We start from the raw sequence: 25,109 nt of genomic DNA, 5'->3' as shown, positions 1-25,109 counted from the left end.
AATTAATAATAATAATAATAATAATAATAATAATAATAAATTGTATTGTTAAAACCATTAAAGATTCCTATACATATTATGAAAAGAATTCAATAATTTTATACGTTTACAATAGGAAATATTTAAATTATTTTATCCTAATTTGTAATTAATTTTCTTACAAATTTTTAAATAATCTTTATTATTTATATATGTTTGGTTATACGATAGTCATATATATATACTTGGCATACTTAAATATACATAATTTGCATATTTATTTATCATGCCTTATGTAGTTATGATATACAACAGAATTATAATTTAAACGATAGTTTCCTTGATAATAATAAATAGATCAAGTATAAATGTTTAGAATATTTCGATTATTTCAAAATTCACTTATATTTTATTTATTACAAGTTACAACATTTTACCTTTGAATAAATACTTAAATATTTGTAAATTTATTTTTCATCGTTTAAAAGTAATTTACTATAATCTATAATAAACTAGAAAAGAGAGATAAGTTGTTTCGGAATTTAAAAGGTTTTTCTATATTTTTATCTTCACATTTTTTTTTATAATTACTACTGAAAATTTTTAGCGAGAATTATCAAACATAAAGAATAATCAAGATCATTCTTCAAGCTACTAAATTTGTACTAAATTTACTGTATTATAATACAAATTTGTAAGTCAATATTACAAGAAATTATATTAAAAATGTACGTAAATTAATTCATTGGTATATATATTATTTTGTTTATTTAATCACCTTTTTCTTTTTTAATTTCATAAAATCAAATATAATAGAACCTGTATTAGTTTAACCGAAGTAATGTGGATCGATACTACTTTGGAACCGAAAACTCCGATTAAACGGAAAGTCACGGCCATTTTGGATTAAAAATCATGAATTATAAAATATTTATATGATATATCATTTTAAAACCTCTTTTTTTATTTATACCTTAGTTCTTAGTGAATGTAATCATATATAAGAACAGCGTTTTTACATCCGTTATAATACGTACTGTACAGTACATACAATAGTTTTAAGAATAAAAATGTGTATTATTATAGATACATTAATATGAATGGTTTGTCTCAAATTAAAGTTAAATGACAAAATGTAACAAACAAATCATTTTGTAAAACGTGTAACCGTTTAAACCTTTTTTTAAACAGTCCTTTCGAGTTTTCTTGTTCTCAATATCTCAATGTCTTCGCCTCAATGTTCTCCAGAAAGGAATACAAAAGAAACTTTTAGTAAAAGAGCTAGAGCTGGATTAAAAATGCACATAGAAAAACTAAATAAATATATAACTGGCTTATGTCATACATCGGCTATATAAGCAGTGTTCAATGACAGATTTGCCTCGGATAATGAATAATTTCGGTTAATCGGGTCTCAGATAATCTGGATTTACTGTGTTTCATTATTCAAATTTGTATAATTTGTGATATAATTTTTAATACAATTTACTATGTAAATTTTTTGATTGCTTTAATATTATTGTATATATAATTTATTTGTTGTATTACCTATTATGTAAAATAAGATGAACACGTGAAAACTAATGTGTTTTTACATAATTTTTAACGATCATTATATCTATGTTAAATTGTATATTCTTTTCACGTATTAACTAAGAAATATCTTCTCGTTAATAATAGAGAAAGTATATTATAATGTAATGTAGATTACTTTCGTTTATTTTTAGTTCTATGTCCAGTTACAAAGGAATTTTTTTTTTTTCTTCTTCTACAATATTTTACCAAACCATTATTTTAATGTCTATTTTACGATAAATATAAAAGATTATATAAATAATTACCAACGTGCCAATTGCCATTTTGCGTGTAAATTGTTATAAGAAAAGTATGAAAATATATGAGAAATAAATTTCAATTTAAATTTTTCAGGTACTAAGTTCTTGTGCAGTCAGGTGATAGCACCGATTAGAAACGAAGATAATTTTATATGCATGTTTATAATGAATTTTGAAGATGTGACGGATGCTCCTTATCGAAATGAATTGCCGTTATCGCCATTCCCTTCTTCATTGCGAAGTAAGTAAATGTTTATCGTTATTGATAACAGATGGCGTTACTTCACAGTTCGTTTTATTACTGTATAGTGTTAAAAAAAATACCTTCAATCACACATCAGCGATTTAATCATCAAATTACGAAGGATAATTGTTTGAATTTACAGTTCAAATCATTTTAAAATAGAATAATAAAGAAGAAAAATTACAAAAAAACCCCCACGAAAACGTTCTTAAATACACATTTAAGTTATTAAAATAATTTTTTTTTTTTAATAACGAATCATTAGAGTATACGAAAATAAAAATGATCGGTAACGTGATAATTTTATATATTTAAAAAGATTAAAAGTTTAATTATCAAGCCATTGTGTATCATTGAATTAACTTACTAATCGATTTTATTCTTAAAAGGGAATTTTTAAAATTTCCAATTAAAAATTATTGAATTATTAATTATTATATTGAGATCCCGTTTCTGAAAGCTTTCAAATTTTCTCATGGAATTTTTTTTTTTTACTGTTAATTTAATATATTTACTCAGTCTAGTTGTATATACCAATCCACAGTTCTTGCAAGATTTCCTATTCTGGAGAAATTATTCACACCGTCCGGAGACAAAGATCAAGCTGATGATTCTTCCATTGGTTCCACTGCATCACCAGGTCTTTATTTCTTTTTTTTTTTTTTAACCTGCCCAAATTTACTGCTTGCTCATTCCATCACTCCTTTTTTTTTTTTTTTTTTATGGTACTGCACCGCATATGCTGCAACTAAAGGACCATCCAAATAACTTGCTTTTCGCTTCTTGGACTATGAAAATTAATTATTATATGTGTTTTAATAAATACTTTTTCCTGCAGAAGGAAATCGTTTCTTCAAATTCTTCAAACGTGGAAGACGAAAAACCATCGATTCTCATGTCGATAAGATTCAAGCTGATGGAAGAGCAATTATAAGTCCAGATCAGGAAATTGTTGCTATGGAAACTATAGCACGTGATGAAATAGATGTGGTCTCGGAGAGCCAAATTAGAGCAATAATACCACACACCGATTTGACTCACGCAATTGCACCTTCCTATATTCGAACTGGACCAATATCTGCAGGTAATTAAAAATATAAATTATATTAAATTTGAAAAAGAAATAAAATATATACATAATATTTTAATTTAAAAAAGTATAATCTATTTTTTTAAAAATATATGTTAAATTAATTCAGAATTTAAATAAAAACTAATAATACTGTACGTATATTTTTACTTTCAATAGGGAAGTTAGGAAATTATTTATATTTTAATTTTTGCAGTTTAACTTGAAAAAAAAAAAAANTTACTGATTTATATTCTTTCGATTTAATGTTTTAATGAATAAAATTTATATAAAATATTATCTGGAATGATTTAAGTTTTATATATTTATTGTTGAAAAATAATTTGTAGATAATTTTACTTAACTGAATTATATTAGAAATTTTTTGGAAGTATTATTAACAATCAAACATTAATAAATTGTAGAACGATACAAACATAGAAAAGATTAAATATATTATTTAATATCTTCATAATTCAAAAATTTATTCTCTTAAAACAAATACTGAATTTTTTATTAAATTAATTTAAAACTTTAAAATCTCTCCTAATGCTATTATCAATAGAATTAAGTTGCATATTTTTGGTAGTTTCAAAATAAATATATAAAGAACTTGAATGTTAAATCCTTATTAAAAAAACTTTAAAACCTTTTCAATTTTTAAATGTTTATTAAAATAAATATAGGAATTAAGTTTTTGATAACTTTATTTTCGATTTATTTATATAAAAATAATACATATTATGAATTTGTTAAAAATTTGTATCTAATAAACTACTGTTTATTGTACTTAAAATAACAATAATTTTATATTATATTATTAAATTTATGTAAAATTTTTATGCAATTTCTATACTATAATGCTAGAAAGTATTATTTTCACCATTAAAAGATGTTTAGTTAGATTTGTTAAGAAAATTATATACATCAAAACATAAGAAATTAGTATTATAAAGAAATAATATTTAACAGAGATTTTAATCAATAAAAAATCATAATGTAAATTTTTATTAAATAATTTATCTAAAATTTTGACTATATGAATTTTCTATTATTTGTGTTTATTTTTCTTTAAAAATTAAATAATTATTTATATTAATAAAATCAATTAAAACTACTAAAAAATATATTTTATTTGAATAAGTTGTTTTTTTAAATTCAAATAAATATAAAATATATAAAATTTAATTATCTGATAATTAATTAATCATAGCTTAGTATTTATTAAATTTATTTAAATGATAACATTTTAAAATACTTTAAAGCTTGCAGTGATATAATCTTACATTATATGAAATTATTTTTATGTGCTAATAACTTATATTATTTTGATATTTTATTTATTATATTTTAAATATCATTTTAAGTTTATTTTAACGAATATATACATTTATTAACAACTTCATTTGTTTGTTATATGGATAATAAATATAGGCCTACAGATATACCCCACCTTGTCTTAAAATATTATAAATATTTATACAATAATTTATGTGCAAATAATATGCATGCTAATTACTAATGTTGTCTTTTAAATATTCTGATATTAAATTATAATTATTTTCAATAATTTTTATAAATATTTATATATTAAATATATATATATATATATATAGAAAGAGGAATGTGATGTAATATTGTAGGCTTGCTTTTAACTATTATGGATGTTAATTGTATGAATATAATTTATGCATGATTTTTGCTTGCTTATATTAGCTTATGAATTTAAACAGATCATATCTATCGCTTTAAGATCAATACAAGTAATTGTTTCTTTACTAATTTACTTGATTTAATAAATAATTATTCTATTTTTAAAAATTGTTTTGCTTTTAAAACGATAGATACGATATGACTCTTTTATATTGTGGCATGTGTTAATGTTTATGTATTGTGTTATTCTATCTGTCACCTTTTGTCCAGTTAGTCAACCTGATCTCACTGTCATCGAATATGAACACCAACGTCCACGTGCTCTAACCATCGACATTGGACAAGGTGAGGTATTACAACAATTCGTGTTATTCCAGGTCTTTTATTCCACCGTTAAATTCGAGGGTTAGTTAAATCTATCGAATAATAATTTCATAAGGCATCAATAGATTACATCAAACAAGAATACTCGTATTTTTTTCTGTTCCAACAGCCACTGCGAATAACTTAAATAAATCTTTACCATTGGCAACTTCCGATCCTGATTTGGCAAGATTTTTGGCATACCAGTACGGAAAATCCACATCCATAAGTAATATTGTATCTGACAGTACGGGAAGATGCAAAGAAAATAACAACTCCTCCGCTACGTCTAAATATATATTGAAAGAAGTTCATTCACATAAACCACATGTTGGAGAAAAGGTTGCACAGGTAAAGTTTTTAAAAATTATTATCATCGACAGATGGCAGCACGTATAATGCTATTCGTAGTTTTAATTATAACATAAAACTCAGTATCCAAATTATTTTATAAAATTATTACAATGCATGGAAAGAATATATTAATTAATAAATGTAAAATCATACCTTTAATTATTATTCTTATTTTTTTTTACATTTATTAGTCGTATGTCTTAAACAAATACAGTCGACCCCTCCTATAACACTATTGATTTTTACGTTTTATATGAATTCCACGTTGTACGAGTCACTTAGATTTTACAAATACGTGTGCCGAGGTGTGAACGGCTCACGTATTTGTAAAATCTAAGTGACTCGTACAACGTGGAATTCATATAAAATGGAAATAATCAACAGTGTTATAAGAGGGGTCGACTGTACAAGTATTTATTACTGTCTTATCGTTTAATAAACTATTTAAAATTGTTATATAATCAATTAAAAGTAATCCGAAATGTAAAAATCTAAAAGTATATATATATTTAAATGCATTTCTTACTTTTTCCTACCATGAATTATCCATAATAGAGAAGATCGATACAATTCAATCCGACAAATTAGTATAGAGTAAGTTCAAATCATCAACGATTTATAATCGTAATTTTAAGCAAATGTCACTGCTTGATGTATTATTTAGTTAGAAATTTCTCTTAATAACGGAAACTTTTCAACTTTGAAATGACATTATATATATAGTAAATTATTTAGTATCTTAGAAAAATGTGTTATAAAAAGATCTCAAATTATAGATTTAAACAGAATATATATTACATTAGATGCCGATTTACATTTTAATTACTATTTTTTTCATTCATTTGATAACTTCGTAATCAGCATTTTCTTTTTATTAGAAAATTACATATAAAACCTGATTTTAGTTACATAAGTAGATTGATTTATAAACTATTTTTGAATGTTAAAAGTAATTTATCATCAATTTTTCTCTTAATCGAGATGTCGTGGGATAAGTTTTTAATGTTATAGTCATAATTACATAGTATTTATAGTAGTGAAGTAAATGATAATTGTATTATTAGTTATCTTTATATTGTACAAAGTCGACCCCCCTATAACAGTGTTGATTATTCCGTTTTATATGAATTCCATGTTGTACGAGTCACTTAGATTTTACAAATACGTATGCCGGGCTGTAAACGGCTCACGTATTTGTAAAATCTAACTGACTCGTACAACATAGAATTCATATAAAACGGAAAAATCAACAGTGTTATAGGGGAGGTCGACTGTATTACTTCTGAATATGAATTACGTGCGAAATGTTTATTTAATATGTATTTAATATGATTTTTAACTGTTTAAACATTAATTTTATTATGATTATAATAAATATATGTTAATATCTACTGTATTGTCCTCCTCTATAAGTCGATGTATCGAAATAGTAATTTTACTTTTTCGTATAGTTTGGCTTCAATTTGTATTCGATTCATTGTGTAAGCTAAAAATAGAGCTTTATCTCCAATCAATATTTTTGTTAAAACTTTTCAGATTATTTAAGTATTTTATATTTTAAATTATATTATCAAAATATATAAAACATGTTCACTATAAAATATATAAGAACATGTTTGTATTTATTTATTTATTTATTTATTTATTTATTTATTTATTTATTTATATGCTAAAGAAAATGAAATTTTTACATTATTTATATTGTTAAAACTTATAAATAAAATTAATTATATAGCATTATTTCACATAGATTTTCACAAGTAAAAAATGTGTATAAATTAAAAATATGGAAAGAACTATCTAACTGGTGACTATTGAATACTAGAAATCTATGCGGGAGTTCAAAATAAGTAACATTAATGGGAAATTTTTTTACTTTTTTTTTTCATATAAACTGTCATCTGTTTAATGGATTTTGAAGCTTTTATATAAATGAAAGCAGTTGCTATATTTAGAATTAAAATTAACAAACCGACTTTTATACTAATCTACATATATTATAAAATATAATTTTATAAGTTTCCAAATATAACGATAAAAATTTCGTTTATTATTCAGTCAGGAAAAATATATATATAGAAAACTTCTGAAATTATTTTTATTTATGTAAATCTAAATAATATATTTACATATTATTCACTGTATATTTTAAAATATAATTTCTAGAATAATATTTTTAGTCATTACCTTCTTAAATTTAATATACTTATTAAAATTTTAAAAGTATATTAAAAATTAGGAAAAATCCTATTTATTTTCTCGTATAAAATTATTTATGCAATAAAACATATGTAAAATAATTACTGGAAGAAAATTGTTAATGTTTTTTTTTTTATACCGCTGTATGTTAAATATTATTTATAACACAGGGAAATATATATTATAAATACTAAATATTAATATATATTTTGGATTTTATTAACTATTATCTAATAATAAAGTACAAGTCGACCCCCTATAACACTGTTGATTATTCCGTTTTATATGAATTCCTTGTTGTACGAGTCACTTAGATTTTACAAATACGTGAGCTGTTCATAGCCCGGCACACGTATTTGTAAAATCTAAGTGACTCGTACAACATGGAATTCATATAAAACGGAATAATCAGCAGTGTTATAGGGGGGTCGACTGTATAATAACAATTCTGTTTAATGATCAATTTAATACGTGATATTTTTTCGAAACGATACTAATCTTAAATCTACACAAAGTATTTAATAATTTGTTATAAATTGAGGACAATAGTCTGCACGCTACGAGGAACGATTAATATACTTGGCAGCAGTTTGACAAGCTTTACATACACACACCTTTATATAAGATAATCTAATTAGCGGTTTATTATCGGAATTACTGATAACTGCCAATCTTTTAATTATACAATTTATATTTAAGGAAACTATATTTAATAAAATTAGTTTATAAATTAAGTCTAGATTTAATTATAATTATGCATTAAATTTTTTTTTCGTATTGAAACGATTGGATTTTATAGAAAACACTCGAATGCTTTTATTTATACTGTATAAAAAAAAATTCAAGTTAAAGTTTATACTTTCTGAATTTTTATTAAATTCAGTTATGTTTTACGATCTTTATTTTTATTACCTAATAAATTATTTTCTATGAAAACTTGAAATTATATTTACATACATATATATTATTTTTCTCTAAGTCAAGTTAAGTTGTTTAATCTGCAATGTCAGGTAACATTGCAGGAAAGCATGTTTTACAGGTGTTACAATAGTTTATTATATAGATCTGACTGTAATCAAATTATCATTTCTTTATTTATTAACCCAAAAACTTTAGAAATTAACTTTTATTTAATACGTAATTGTAATTAAAAATAATATTTTAATAGTTATTTTATTTATTATTTTTATTACTTAAATATTTAAAGAAATGTTTGTTAGTAGAAAATTCGAATAATTGTCATAAGAATAATAACTTTTTAGTTTGATTTCTCTGCGATACGTTAAATTATTAAATCGTACTATATATATAGGCGATAAATAAATGATATAATATAATTAAATGTAAAACAGAAGTAGGTTTTTAGTAATAACTTATTATTTGTCTTATTTGTTAAAAAATGAAGCTTAAATGTTCTTCCGCTAGTTTCAATAAATCTTTAAACTATTATTTAAATTTTATTAGTTGAAATTTATTAATTATCATCAGCAATATGTAGTAAGAAGAGTTATGAGTCTTTACGCTGCAAAGTTCAATTATTTCGAGTTTAATTCCATCGACAGTTATTAGTACAATCGAAGCATTGATATGTGAGTAAAAAAATCGACCTTAATACCTCTGAGAGAAAAATATCATAGGATGGAACTGCACTCTGATCGATAGCATCTAGCCTATTTTCAGAAGTGACGTAACTTGCATAAAAAGGTTCAACTTTTATTCTTTCTAGTGAGAAATTCCATTCTCCGTCGAAGTAATTGCTCGGTTACCATTTACGAGTACCTTCTATTATCCTCGGAGTACACGTGCTCTCCTGTTCGCTTTTACCTCTCGAATTTACCTCTGCACTGGAAGAAGAGACTTACCTGTACCTGAGACTCACCTGGCGATGGACGAGGTTGGAAATACGCAGTTGCCAAGGTAACGGGGAAAGTGCGTGTAGAGTGCTCATTCGCCTCAGTAAGTAAGTCTTTATCGTTGTGTCAGTGTGTCTGTATACACTCAAGCTGAAATGATGTTAAAATTATGGTGCTATGTTAAACAACTTGTCAAAGGGACCACTAAATATGCCTTAATATAGTATTCCGTTCGATGAAAATGTATATGGAATGTTGTACTACATCAACTTTAACTATGCATCCGAGATAAATCGTAAAATACGGTGGCAATACAAGACGAAGGAGGAGGTGGGGCCGATATGGTCGAACCACCCCAAAATGTATCGTATTTAGATATCGATAGACCCGAACAGATCTGCGAACAACAGCAAGTCTGCATAGATATCGAAGATGAAGGTGAAATGGAAGAAGTGGATTTGGCAACACCAGACCCGTCCAACGAAAACGAAACAGAGGCACCAGAAGTGCCTAGCGGATGGGTGACATCCAACTTGGAATTAATAATGGGACCAAGTTTATTTAACGAACCAACTAATGGAATCGAATTATTGGAAAATAGACCTATGGTGGAGTTTAATCCTCATCCAACCGAAGTGTACGTTAATGTTGATGAACAAAGTTCATTTAGTAGTGACGATCGGTCAGATATTAAATCAAATACTAGAATGGAAATTCAAGCTAGAATAAAAGCACGAAAGAATAGCGTCGTTCCTCAGGTAGGAGTGCTGTTTTCTGAAACGGACTGGCATATTTCGTTAACTTAACTATCGAATCAGTATAAAACAAATTCAAATTTATTATCATTATCTTATTTATATTGCATGTTTTTACATAAAAATACCTAATTTATAAGAAAAAAGAAATTTTCTTTATCTTTTAAAAAGTGTAAAATAATATTCAGTTATCTTTAACGAACGTAGGAAATTCTTCTGGACGATACATAAAAGAACAATCAAGTTATACACATTTCATTTTTGTTTTTTCACTTAGAATAATATAAGTTATTATGGACCCTATACATACGTGTGTCTTTCTTTTTGATAGTTAAAATTAGAGCAGAAATGATGGATAGTTATGGATATTAATAAGATGACATTGATAATGTCTGCAAGTTAAGGATAATCATTTGACATTTATTTTTCAAGAAATTTATAAATCATATTTAGATACTTATTTCCTAGTCGATAAATACTTGGCCTGGGGGTGTAGTTTTGTGGACTGTGCTTAGGATTGTATATATTATCTATAGAACTATAATGTTTTCTAACTTCCTGAAAAATTTTGTATTCAGAATACAAAGTAACAAATTACATAAGAATGCGAAGAATTTCTTAATGTTTATTATTTATTTTACTCCAACGACTTTTTAACTGTTTATCAGAAACAAATATCTCTTCTCTGAACTAAAAAAGTAACAGCTGAACCATAAAAGATATTTTGATATTTTCGTGTCTTTAACTCTAAATTCTTTGATTTTTATCCAAAATTTTTCGTTTTGAATTATTATGGACTAGTTGGTAAAATATAAAATAAGTTAGATATGGTATAGTAATAGACGACAAGACACGCAAGTTTATAATTGGCTAGAGTGCCTTTGATAAATGTACTTAACTATTAATATATTATAATGTTTCATGTTTGTCAAGATAATTTCTTAACAGAATTTATCAAGTTTCACGATTAATTGTTTATGATAATTTATATAACGAATTATTATAAATTCATGAAAATTCATTACATCAAAAGTCGGTAGTTTAAAGTAATAAAAAAAAGTCTATATATTATATATATATATAGCCACTGACAGTGTGGAAAATACTACCCCTAGTTTACCTTACTTTTTTGTATGGATTGGGTGTGTCGTTTTACTTCTTTATTCTTATTCAGTCACACGAGAACATGTCAACTAATCTCCTCATAAAAGATGTTAGATATCCTTCATTTTTTATTCAATTTACTTCATTTTTAAATATCTTTATATATAGCTTAAAGTATGAATGATGATTACAGTTTTCTAAGTAAATTATTCACACTGGTAATTTATTTTAAACTCATAATTAATGACAAAAATATATATTTACTGTATTTTTGATGTACTGTAGTTTCTATATGATGATTATTATTATTTATTTAACCTTAAGTGAAGCGTACGGATAATCGGAAGTTACCTCAATTAGTACATTTAGGGAGATAATTTTTAGTATAATTATTATTATAATAAAATCATTGTTTGCTTTTTTTTCTTTTCTTTATTATATACAGTATTACTTCAAATAAAATAAAATTTTATTTTATGAAAATGAAAATGAAAATACATTGAAACTTTTTTAATACATTTTTTATATGATGCAATTTTGTTGAAAGTAAAATAACAGATGTTATTAATCGGATTTTTAAATTAAATGCCGACAGAAATAAGTTTTATAAATTAAATACGTAAAAATTCTATTCTTTTAATTATTTAAGTTATTTGATTTTCTTTAAAAGAGAAATAAATAAGTATGTATATGCGTACTGTACATACATATGTTTTTTTAATATGATCTTTAAAAAATTATTGTTTTTTTTTTAAATAATGTCTATATGAATTAACCTATTTATATTTAATGAGAATAAAAACTTTTCCTTTTATCTCATTCTTTGTTAAACAATGTTTTCATACAATAAATTAATGTGGCTTAGTTAATATTAAGGTTAAGTATCAACTTAAAAATTGAGGTTGACGGAAAGAGAATTAATTTATTGTAGACTATGTAATTATAAGTTAGTTTGGAAAAATTTTTAATTTATTAAGATGCAACTCACGTTTACACTGTTTCCTTCTCCTTTATCATTGAGTCAATTATGACATCTCTTTCGACATTACCTAGCTACCTATCATTTTGAAAGTGTTCGACTTCATCTTGTGCAGCAGCCAATGCACTTTAAATGCCAAGTTCACTGACCCCACCCCCATACTTATCTCTGGTACATCACTCCCCCACTCAACAGATGGTGCGTTCCATCGATCCCATCCTCATCTTCCGTCTCCGACACCTTGCCGTCAATGATTCGACACACCACGCCCGGCCGTCGCCGGTGTTAGACTCGAATTTCGATGCGGTTACCATGACGACGTCGGTATCCCAGCATCCACCATCGCGGGACATGGCCCGCGTCGCAGAGTGCCGCAGTGGACGCCGTTTGACCCCGGGGTCACGGTGGGTGTAACCGTCCTACAGTCCGTCCCCAGTGACGGGGACTCTCACGTGCAGCAGTACTGGAGGGGGACCAGAGTATGTTCCGTGCCGTCAGGCTCCGAATTAAAGATTGGAGACATCGGGTTAGACGCAGTAGTAGCACCCCCAGATCCGATCAACTTACACCTGATAACAGTCAACAAACGGTAAGTCCTTAATTTCCATTACATTGATTTGTTGCACATGATTTATATTTACAACTTCTTAGCAACATGGCCTTTTCTACACAACGGAACTGATATACTTGACCCGAATAAACTGCTTCTACATCAGAAATCTTTAAAAAATTCGACCAGGAAAAGAATATTTTATCGAGAAAACTATATTTTTTTTTTAGATTGAAGCATATTTTGATTTGAAAATACGATATTTAGGAAATCAATATATGCATCGGTTTACAGTTTATCTTATGAGCTGCTCTGCTTGTTGATTTAATTTGTAAATCTCTTACTATATACATAAAAATACCTGTATAGATTTATCCATAAAAGATATTTAAAACACGTCTTAATCTTCATTAAGAAACGTGCAGTACACGCATATGTGTTATAATACCTAGAAGAGGTAATTTTAGAATACAAAGGCTAATTAAATTTCCTTTTATCGCGTTTTTGTTTTATTGTTTTATAATCTTTTTTCTATTCTTTAAGTCTCTTCAAACGTAATTATCTTTAAGAAATGATTGAATAGCGTTGAAATGATGTTATGTCGGAAACAATGCTAAAGTAGTGATTCTAAACTGGATTGACTACCTGAAATAATAATGCAGTAAACTATTTTTATATCAAAATCAACAATTTATCTACGGTCATTAAAAATAGATAATAATATATAGCATTATAATCATAAATTAAAAAGTTATGTAAGAATTTTAAAATTTGTTTTAGGTTATAAATTCAGAACATAGTATGATAATTAAAAATGAAAAATTCATTATACTTTGGTATGGGAAAAGATAAATTATTCCAAGCAGGTTTATAATGAGCAGAAAGCATAATGGTTTCAAGTGTGCTAACTAAGTTTTTTTTTTCTATTCTTAATTCTCGCGATCAGAAAGATCTTTTTTTTTTTGGCAAATTGCCAAACAGTTTTACCCTGTCTCCTTCCCATAGTACAATGTACGCGCGAATTTTCTTCCTTCTACCGAATATAATCGATTTTTCCTTTCTTGTTGTTAAAAATCTTTAGAAACTCATTACTAAAACTTCCATTTCATTTTCTACGATAAAATTAACTTTTTCTTCTTTATGTTATAAATAAACACACTTTCTAACAAATTTTTACTTGCATAAACTGACAGCAAAGTGATACGAAAATCACGTGACTTTATGGTACAACGTCAAGTGGATTGATAGATGAAGGAATCGTTATGGTTGTCTTCCTTCGATCATCATTTTCCTCACTCTTTTCTTCTCTAACTGTATTACCGTGACGTTTTTTCCATTCATTTAATTAACTTTTATAATCAATTATAAACTGTTGCTTTTTACAATATTTTAAAAAACGAAATATAAAAGACATTTTTTAGTTAGAAAACAATGATTGTTTTTATCGTATTGTTTCTAAATCGGTGATGATATTGATTAATAACATTCCCTTCTTCCAATAATTGTTTTCTTTTTTATTCTCGTCAATCTATAATTTGATTTAGATAAGAATCGAACATCGGGATCAACATGATATTTTTGGCAATCTTCCAGCTTTGTATTCTTGAAGGTTAAAAGGTCGTGGTTTCAAACAAACTATTCTCATTTAAATATTACTTTAGTAACAGCTTTATTTGATACAGTTTCTATTGTAAATTATTATAAATAATGATTTTTCAATAACGAAAATCTTATAGATACAGAGTGATGACAACATTTTCTATGAAAATAAGACGTCTCTCCGATCCAATCTTGTCAATATCATCATACATATCATTGTATTATCATTATGCTAAGTAATTAACTTGAAGAAAAACTTCTTTTCCTTCTTATTGGTGAACCAAACGTTACATCATATCCGATCATCGATTTGTGTGCGTCTGACACTAGAAATTTAAAATAAAATACCACGTCAAAAATGAAATCTTCTCTCTCCATTAAATATTTTATCTTTTAACTAGTCTACTTAAGTAATTTATTGAATATATTATAATTCTTATAAATTTATATTTTGTTGGAAAAAAAAAAAACAATTTCCACCGACTTAAATTAATTAATCATAATCAGTGGTGTGTATATTAATTATATTAATCAGTGTAAATCGAAGTTGTTAAATTATTTTCAAAAGAAGTAGAAAGGAGAGGAAAAAAGACGTGTGCGAGAGAAACGGGAAAAGTAGTAGAAAGATTCGTTTCGTTTTATCGATCATCCGCCATCTGCATTTGAGAACCTTGCAAATCATAGTTGATAGTTAGTCTGCGAGTGTTTTCGCATTTAGAAAGTGACAAGTTTCATTTACAGAACACTAGAAAATCAATAAAAAAATAATAATAAAAAAATTCATATTATCTATTTTAAATAATTTATACGTGGCTTTGATACAAGTTGTCTCTAAAATGATTTTTTTTCTTTTTTTTTTTGCATTGGTTTAAATTGTTAGATAGGCATAAAATTATATAATGAACTATTAGAAACCAAAGAGAATTATCACGATCGTTTTTCTTTCTTTTTTTTCATATTCATTTAGGAAATTTTAATGAGTTTTATAGCAATTCTTTAAAGGGAAAAGTTTGACTCATTTAAACACTAATTACATTCATAAGCAGTGTTGTTCGGCCAAGGTCATTTATTAACAGGAATCCTATCTACATACCATTTGTTAATGGTATCTATCCGATATTTTCGTAAGTTCGTATAAACATTAAATTATCATTAAAATTCAAAGTTGTAATTTTTAACTTTTTTTGACGATTGATTAAAATTCGTAAGATCTTTCAACGAGCCTCAATTGTTAAAAAAAAAAAAAAGAATTCAGGAAGAAGTTACGAAAACGAAATTTGAGTAAAAGCACTCCCAAGCAAATTTTTTTTTTTTTTTCTTTGACAAAATTTTGAAAGTGTCAGAGACCTAACCTTTTGAAACTTAGCCAAATTTTTCTCAAGGTTATTCATAAAGTGGTCAAGTACAACTAGTTGAAATGCGAATGAATGAAAATCTCTTGTTAATGAACGTGTTTAAATATTGAATTAATATTAGTATTTATTAACATTATTAATTAAATCAAATTATAATTAAGAAATTCTTTAAATCGAATATGGCTCTTAATTAATTACTCGAATCTTTGCCAAAAAGTATTTTTTCTTTTATTATTATTTTTTCCTCGTGTTTTAACAGAAATAAATTACTAACGGTTAAACTGAATGAAACCAAAGGAAAAAGAAATTTTTGTGTAATTTTACTACTCAGAATCTTGTTTTGTTTATTTAAATAAATGCAAGTTAATGTTTTCTCAATACCAGTCGACCCCTCCTATAACACTGTTGATTATTCCGTTTTATATGAATTCCATGTTGTACGAGTCACTTAGATTTTACAAATACGTGAGCCGTTCACAGCCCGGCACACGTATTTGTAAAATCTAAGTGACTCGTACAACATGTAATTCATATAAAACGGAATAATAAACAGTGTTATAGGGGGGTCGACTGGTACATTTTTATAATAGATATAGACTTATTACAGAATTAATTTTTGTAATAAATATAATTTTAATACATTAGAAAAATTTTAAAAAATGATTTTACTTAAATAATCCTACTTGAAATATTAATTACAAGTAGGATTATTGATTAAATTATAGTTTTGTTCGTGTTTTTCGGAATTGAGGATGGGAGATGTCAGGGCCGAATCACACATCTAAAATAGCCTTGTCAATTGATATTACTGAATAAATTGGTTATATTTATCGGATTTCGGAATGGAAAAATGGTGAGCCATCCAGTAAACATTAATTAGACCTAGGTTTCCCTCAAAATTTCAGCTCTCTATCTTGATTAGAAATGGATAAAACTTGAGGGAATGATATAAAGCAGGTTAAATAAAAACGTTTAATTAATATAAAAAAAATTGCATGGAATAGTTATTTTTGTTAAAATAAAATACATTAAAACATATTTAATTGCATTTTAAAAATATATTATAACATTTTTTTTAATTGTAAAGATATAAAGATAAATCTTAGTTTGAAAACCTGAAGGTCTTCACCGAATTCAATGACAGTTTTAAATATGTTATTCGAGATAAGCTGAGAATAAATTTTCTATATTTTGATGTCACTATGAAGGTCGAACTACTAAATATGGTGTTTAAAAGGCAAAGGTAGAGCATCTCTCCAACCTATCACTATCTACCAATTGCTATTTAGATGAAATTAAGTATGGGTTAGGGGGCAAACTACGCTATTTAAATTGTACAAAATAAGTGACTTATTATAACGTGCAATCGAAAATTATAGCTTTTATATCTGCAATAATTTCATTCGTCATTTAGCTGTAGAGAACAAATACGCGAAATAAATGATTTATCAGATATAGCATCTGAAAGATTAATAACATTCATAAAAGAAGACTAATAGATCAAACTGCATAAGTTTAAAGAAGATAAAAGTAAAAATTATACTTTTTCAACGATGAATAAACCATAGATTTAAATAAAATTGTATTACTTTAAAGTATGCGTTGAAACTATTACTTTTTTTTTTCTTATCTTTGAAATATTATTTTTAAAATACATAAAATAATTATACTTTTACGTTTAGATACCTTTATTGTATTAAAATTGTTTATATTTTGCCATAAGCTGCAATTTAAACAAAAAAATATTATTAGAAAAATAACCATTAAAGTCAGTAGGTTTCGTGCTGAAAATATGATTACATATGGCTATTATTATTGTCACATTTACCACTGGTGAACAATTGTTACTCACTTGGGATTTAATTCACGCCTCATTTAACTACTTTCACGATTTATAGATTTAAAAAATGAAATTTTGATTAATAGTTGACATTAGCTACTACTCAGGCAATGTATACAATACCTCGTATTAGAATTTTTCAAGTATCACTTTATTATTATTTTAAGTTTAAAATTACAATTATGAATTTAACTTTACATTGGTTTTTATTACAGAATATAAATTATAACTCATGTAACTTTTAAAATTATATTATTACCATAAAGATTTTCACTTAAAATTTTCTATCGAACTTTTCTAAATATCGAAACCGATGATATAATAGATCTTATCGATTAAGATCAATCATTTTTTTGTCTGGAATTTTGGAATAACTGTAGATCGATATCGTTAAGTTTGTATGTTGTAATTTGATTTAATTTAAATATAACAGTTTTTTAAATACGGTTACTTTCATGTTTAACTATATTATCAATAGTATCGGTTAATGGTTTGGGAATTTAATAATCTTAGATTAAAATTTCAATTGTGTTCTTAATTAATAAAGTAAGTAATTAAAGGGTTAGGAAACATCGATTGTTTAATATTGAATTTATAATTGAATTAGATTAGCATACATGGTGTCAGTAGAATTAAGTTATTGCATCTTGCTAATGAAATATTATCATCATCTGATTGTTTATTACTTTGAAGAAAGAAGAATATGGACGGAAATTATCTTTAAAAATTTCAAACAGAGAAAAATCAATATAAATTTTAGTATTTTGTATTCGAAGGAGATGGCATTTGGTCATAGTTTTCCTCTGTGGAAAATATTATTTAAATCTATTATTATATTCAACTATATCAAGCTATATCATGTTATAGTTTTATAAACAATATAATCAGATTCAATGTTAGAATTTCATATTATTTATTACCGAATATTCAATCGAATATTTTTTTTTTCGTTTGATTTTATCGATCAAAGCAAAATGTTTGTATATTGAATAATTTTGTTATAAATGAATTTAATGTTATCAGATTATTCAAGCATTCTTATTACTTTTTGATAAATATCCTAAATAAATAAATCCTATTGATAAATATTTAATTTGTTTCTTTAAAAATTAATGCATTAATATAATTTATTTATATAAATTTTATTTGTAACATTTGTGAATAAGAAATAGCTTCTTTATGTGCATGAATCGTTTATCTAAACATTTCACAATATTTCATTGAAATTTTTTTTTAACATTATAACTCGTCGTACCCAAAAATTTTCTCTATTCTGAAAATGTCCCTTATTTTCGAAAATTTTTCAATATTCTATTTAACTGAAAAATTTCCCTAAATTCAATCCATTTCACTAATACTTTCTTACCAGCCCTACATTCAATTTATTTCCATGATATTTCTTTGAAATCAATTTATTTCCTTAATACTTTTTCTTTTTTATAACTCTCGATATTCAATTTATTTTTCACATATTTCCCTACAATCAGTCTATTTCTTTAACGTCTCTTTCAGCGAGTCTAATTTCTCTAAAAATTTTCAAAATACGCTATGATTTTTATAGTTTTGAATTCAATACTTTTTATTTCTGCCAAATACAGTCGACCCCACTAAAACACTGTTGATAATTCCGTTTTATATGAATTCCATGTTGTACGAGTCACTTAGATTTTACAAATACGTATGCCGGGCTGTTAACGGCTCACGTATTTGTAAAATCTAAGTGACTCGTACAACATGGAATTTATATAAAACGGAATTATTAACAGTGTTATGGGGGGTCGACTGTAAAATTATACCGACGTTGTAATATATGCAAATTGCTGAGAAAAATCTTAAGACAAGTGACAAAAATTTTATCTGGTGAATGATAAATGCAAAAAAAAAAAAAAAAAAAAACAATAAAATAAAATGGAAAGTATTTGTCTTCTGCTGTCTGCTGTTATCACTTCGTTTGATTCGTCAATAACTGAAGGTCAGGTGCAGATGGTTATCACCTCATTCTTGATCCTGTTTGGAGTCTCGAAACCCTTCAAATGCTTGATATAGTCTTTACGAACTTAGATAAACTTAAGTAACATGTCACTAGACATATTTTTTTTTATCAAGTTTTATAAAACATTAGACTATTTCTTTTTACATTTCGACGATTTGTATTTTGATTTACTGTATTTTTGATGTACTGTAGTTTCTATATGATGATTATTATTATTTATTTAACCTTAAGTGAAGCGTACGGATAATCGGAAGTTACATCAATTAGTACATTTAGGGAGATAATTTTTAGTATAATTATTATTATAATAAAATCATTGTTTGCTTTTTTTTCTTTTCTTTATNTAATTCACGCAGAAAATATTTAAACGTAATTAATTTAGTGGTTTTACTGCCCATTTATCTTGCTGTCTTCGTATCTGAGACTTCTTGATCGGAAAGAGACTGTGTCTAATTTTATATCACGTTACTAATAGTCAATCTTTCTGTTTTTTTGATGTTGTACCTTTCTTTTCCTTTTGGAATCGTGTTACTTTTGTTCGTTCGTTTAATTTCACTTTATTTCGGAACAAATGTGATAACAGTTGTTCTCTCAGAGAACTAAAACAGTTAGTTTTTCACTAATAAATATGTTATATTTGAGTTTCTTGTTAAGAAATAAGATATGAATAACTATAAATTATTCAAAAATTAAATTACTTTTTATCTAATTCTTCAAAAATCGAATGNATAAAGTAATTTTTAATTTAATCATAATCCTTTATTATTAACATTTCGAAGATGTTAAAAAATAAAATTTAAATATATTCATGTTATTATAGTAGTTATAATGTTTACATGCATATTATTTTGTCTATTTAGCTTGGACACTTCATTAGATGTTTCCGAAAGGATTCCTTTTCTGAAGTCATAAACACGCTTTGTGAGTCAAACAAGTCAATGGTAAGCTTAAATATGAAAGGCGTACACGATATAGGCCTACATTATTAATTTTAAATATAAATATATTCAAACCTGTAAACAACGACTACTGACCGGTAAATAAAATATGGCCGCCGTTTGTGTTGTCGTTTTTTGAAGTTCTATTGTATTGTTCTGTCTTTTTATATATATATATATATTGTTCTTTTATTTTATTATAATTATGTATCACATAGATTATATTAAACAGTTGCACCAAGCCAAATAAATGTACCAGAATGCGAAATGATACGTAGTTAAATATTATAATTAAAAGAATACGAATGACGAATATTAAATAAATTTATAATGTAATTTATTATAACTATATTTATACGTTATGTAAAAATTTTGAAATGAAAAGTTATAAAAAATTTAGAAACGAAATGTTTTAAATTTAAATAACTTTAAAAGATAAAAAAAAACAATAAAATAAAATGGAAAGTATTTGTCTTCTGCTGTCTGCTGTTATCACTTCGTTTGATTCGTCAATAACTGAAGGTCAGGTGCAGATGGTTATCACCTCATTCTTGATCCTGTTTGGAGTCTCGAAACCCTTCAAATGCTTGATATAGTCTTTACGAACTTAGATAAACTTAAGTAACATGTCACTAGACATATTTTTTTTTATCAAGTTTTATAAAACATTAGACTATTTCTTTTTACATTTCGACGATTTGTATTTTGTTCTGGATTAATTTTATTCTAAATGTATTATTATTAATTTTTTCTTTTACAAATTTGTTTCGTATATATTTCTCTCCTTCTGTCTAGTATTTATTTATTTATTTTTATCGCTTTCATTTGTTTACGATATTTAGCATCACACAAAGAGTAAATATTTAAATATATGTATATATATATATATTAAATTTGTTTATATTCAATTTTCTGATTATATAAATTGATTGAATGTTGTAGTTTTAAATTCTTCTTTATTTTTTTAAGAAAAATTGTATCGATTCCTTGGTTTAATCTATATAGTCTTATAGATCTACATTGTCATCGATGATCGTAAAATAAAACAAATATTCTTGATAAAATATCAGATTTTCTGCTATTACTTTTCTTACGTAGATATATAATCTTTTAAATATCATTAGGAATATAAAATTCTATTTATTTACTTAAGTGATATTTTATTTTTTTATTTTACTTCCCCATTTTGTAAACCAAATGAAAAAAAAAAAATGGTCATGCATCAACACTGTCGTCACATTTTTCTGCTTTTAAGCATTTTATTTTTATGTAAGAACGATATAAAATTACAAATATTCCTAGATTGCATGCTTCCGCCACTAGACAGAATTGGCGCTGAGTTGAGTGACCCAGATGGATTAATACCCGGATGATAGAAAAGATGTCTTCTATACAACCTGTGTGATGCAGCAGATGCTAGAGAGAACCCGCCAAATCGCGTCTTGTCTACGCGAATACAACGGTCATCAACGATGGATGACATCGCGATCCCCAGCTGAAAGGGTGGGTGGGTTATGATCTATATGTATCTTTCTGTCTCTTTGTGTTTGTCGTGATAGTAAGTTTGTCTTCCGGGCAGTCATGGCGTCTATCTGCAGGAACGCTAAGAACGATGGGATGCCGATAGTAAGAATATCTAATCTTCTTCTTTATTCACCTGTAAGAAAATCGACCACAATAAAAGTTATAACAATAAAGCTCGAGGTCAGAAAGGCAGTTATGTCAGAATTCTATCTAATAAAATCATCAAATTAAATGTCAAAGTTCATAACACCTGTTCTGATCGATATTTACTACTAACACTTGTTTGAATATAATCGATTGTTTTATATGTTTCCGTGATGAGAAAACCAGTAAGCTATAATTTCTTTTCAGAAAAAGAAGAAGAACTTGTCGATTACTTAACAAAAAATATATACGTGTTCTCTTTTTTTTCCAGTTTGTGTCAAGAACCAGATTTTGGCTCTAGTCCATTTTTTTAGTTACCATAAAAATTCATGTCTTACTCTTATAAACCAGTCGATATTTTTATTTTAAAAAATCGTATATGTTTACATGGCGTTTTATATTTCACAACTCGCAAAATATCGTAAAAATTAAAGTTGCTTCTTTGAATATTATCATTTACGATGTATTTTTACAGTTTATGAATTATTTTATATATTTTTTTTTTAATGTGTTACTGTGCAGCATGCTATAAAATATATATTTATATAGTAGTTTTCAATGTTAACTCGGGTGTATTAATCTCTAAACTGTAAACATATCAGTTTTAACGATATTATGAAACATCTTAAAATTTAATTTTTAATATAGTTATAATTAAAAAAAAATTTTTTTTGTTTCATTTCCTTAATAGAATTCTTATAAAATAAGTATAATATTGAAGATTTATATATCTATAATATGTGCATACACAAATAACTATCATATACTATATATACAAGTATATGATAGTTATTTTTTTATGGGCGCATCTTTTTCATAAATTCTACAGGAAAAAATGTGTATATAGAATATGGGCAAATAGTTATTATATATAAATCACTCGCATACAAGTTGCATATATATAAATGCAAGCGCATTCATAATATATATTATCTGTGTATATTGTTGTGAACAGACTAATCATAAATTTTAACGAAAAGAAACGAAGAAAAGAGTATAAGCAGAATAAAGATTAATAAATAAATCCTTATATTATTTTTTACCTCTCAACTTACTCAACTCTGGATAGATCTACTGTCTAAACAATTTTCAGACAATTTTAGAAGTTGCCGTTAATCTTATTGGACAGCGCTAAGTACCGAATCCTTACATGTATCCATAATTTACTTAATTCTTCGTCCTCCAGCAGTTAGAGGTCATTCAGCAAAGAAGTGAGGCATTCAGTAGCGGTAGTTCATTATCGAATATGTAAGACGAACGAATTTTGTTCTTTTATCTTAGAAGAATTTGAAAATAATCGTTCGAGACGCTATGGATCGACGCAATTCCGTATTCAGTATCAGTTACCCGAAAACAAATGGGCATATTGCAAATGCACAGAATGGTAAAGGAAATTCGATTCAAAGAAGAATGAGAAGGAGAATGAGTAGGTATATACAATCCGATTACGAAAGGAAGAAAATTGAAGCTAGGACATTAGAACTCGAATTAGAAAGACGTAGATCGACTTTACCGCAATTGGGATGTAGTACAGATCGTATACCGGTTTCTGGTGTTGCTCATACAGTAAGTTTTTGTTGTCTTTTATATGGTTCAATATAGCAATTATTTAAAAAAAAATTACATTGCTGATAGCAAACTTTTAACGAGGATTAAATCGTAATTTCACGTATGTAGGATAATTCAAGTATTGTCTACTTGAAACCTCTAATTTTATGCTGTTTTTTTTTCGTTTTTGGCTCTTTCCACTCGGAGGGCACTAATAGAGCCTTCATTTCCATACCCATTAAGGATACAATCAGGTCAACAATGGGATTACGAGCGGTGAGAGACAGGACCTATTCGGGACTTTTCGGTTATGAAAGATTCCTTTGCCCACCAGTGGCCAACGGTCTTCGCACCCTGAACACTGGGAGTTCGGTCGTGGGTTCCGCGCCTCGCTCAGATGGCCACGTGGAATTTTCCGGGTTTTCTCCACGTTTGTAATGCCTAAATAGGGGCCAGTTTCCCTTAAAAAGACCTCCAGAAGATATCACCCCCTAGGCAGATCGCCCAAGTGTTGCGTTGCCATAACTAAACTAAACAAACAAACAAAGATTCCTTACAATTGCTCTCTCGGATTTGATCCTGGCTCCCTAAAGCACTAGCTGAAGCCATAACTGTTTCGACCATTCGGCCATCTTAATTTAATAGGCAAATAAGCGTTGTAAACATAATACCATGTATATTTTATATAATGATTTGATCCAAAAATATTTGCTTTACAATACTTATAATTACGCTTTTACTTTCCTGACTGTTATACTGTAACACGGGAAAGTATTGTAATCGTGTTAAATTTGACTCCTCCAGGATTTTTACAAATCACGACGTTTTGATACTCCTGAACCCAAAAAATTTATATAAAAGCACCGGGAAAAATTCTGAAAACGTGTCTGAATTAGGGTCTGAATTAATAAAAATTGTACTCGTTATTGGCATTTACAATATGTTTAAAAACGCATTTCTACACTCAAAATTTTTGACTTTTTACAATAAGTAGAGGAGAAGGTGGTATTATGGAACCCCAATTACATTTTAGTGAATTGTAAACAAGGTATCATAACTACACCCACATTTTTTGTGCGAAAAGTACTGGTAACTAGTAAACTAAATGTTCCTAATTGGATTTTTCGCTAGTGTAATTATAAGTATGGTTTTTGAAGGCTTTTGTACAAAAAGTCCGAAAGTAGGCTTAGAGAAAATCGGGTGGTAATATGGAACCTTACTGTATATTTTC

At 26.6% G+C, this 25,109-nt stretch overlaps 1 protein-coding gene across 2 annotated transcripts in view; it reads left to right on the top strand.

Annotated features, from left to right (window-relative positions):
- Positions 1 to 25,109, top strand: part of LOC111619450 (potassium voltage-gated channel subfamily H member 6-like) — a 149,010-nt gene that overhangs the window by 18,221 nt on the left and 105,680 nt on the right. The window contains exons 3-7 of one of the 2 annotated variants that reach the window (XM_023361155.1): positions 1,909 to 2,055; positions 2,603 to 2,698; positions 2,897 to 3,142; positions 5,051 to 5,125; positions 5,274 to 5,494. In XM_023361155.1, coding sequence (XP_023216923.1) covers positions 1,909 to 2,055; positions 2,603 to 2,698; positions 2,897 to 3,142; positions 5,051 to 5,125; positions 5,274 to 5,494 — 785 coding nt within the window. Of the gene's footprint in view, positions 1 to 1,908; positions 2,056 to 2,602; positions 2,699 to 2,896; positions 3,143 to 5,050; positions 5,186 to 5,273; positions 5,495 to 25,109 lie in introns of both variants that reach the window. The other variant, XM_023361157.1, reaches the window with a different exon arrangement.

The sequence above is a fragment of the Centruroides sculpturatus genome, unplaced genomic scaffold (assembly GCF_000671375.1).
Source record: "Centruroides sculpturatus isolate CEXI.00-Female unplaced genomic scaffold, Cexi_2.0 scaffold107, whole genome shotgun sequence".
NCBI lineage: Eukaryota > Metazoa > Arthropoda > Arachnida > Scorpiones > Buthidae > Centruroides > Centruroides sculpturatus.
The sequence above is the reverse complement of the archived record's forward strand: the minus strand, read 5'-3'. Positions and strand labels throughout refer to the sequence as shown.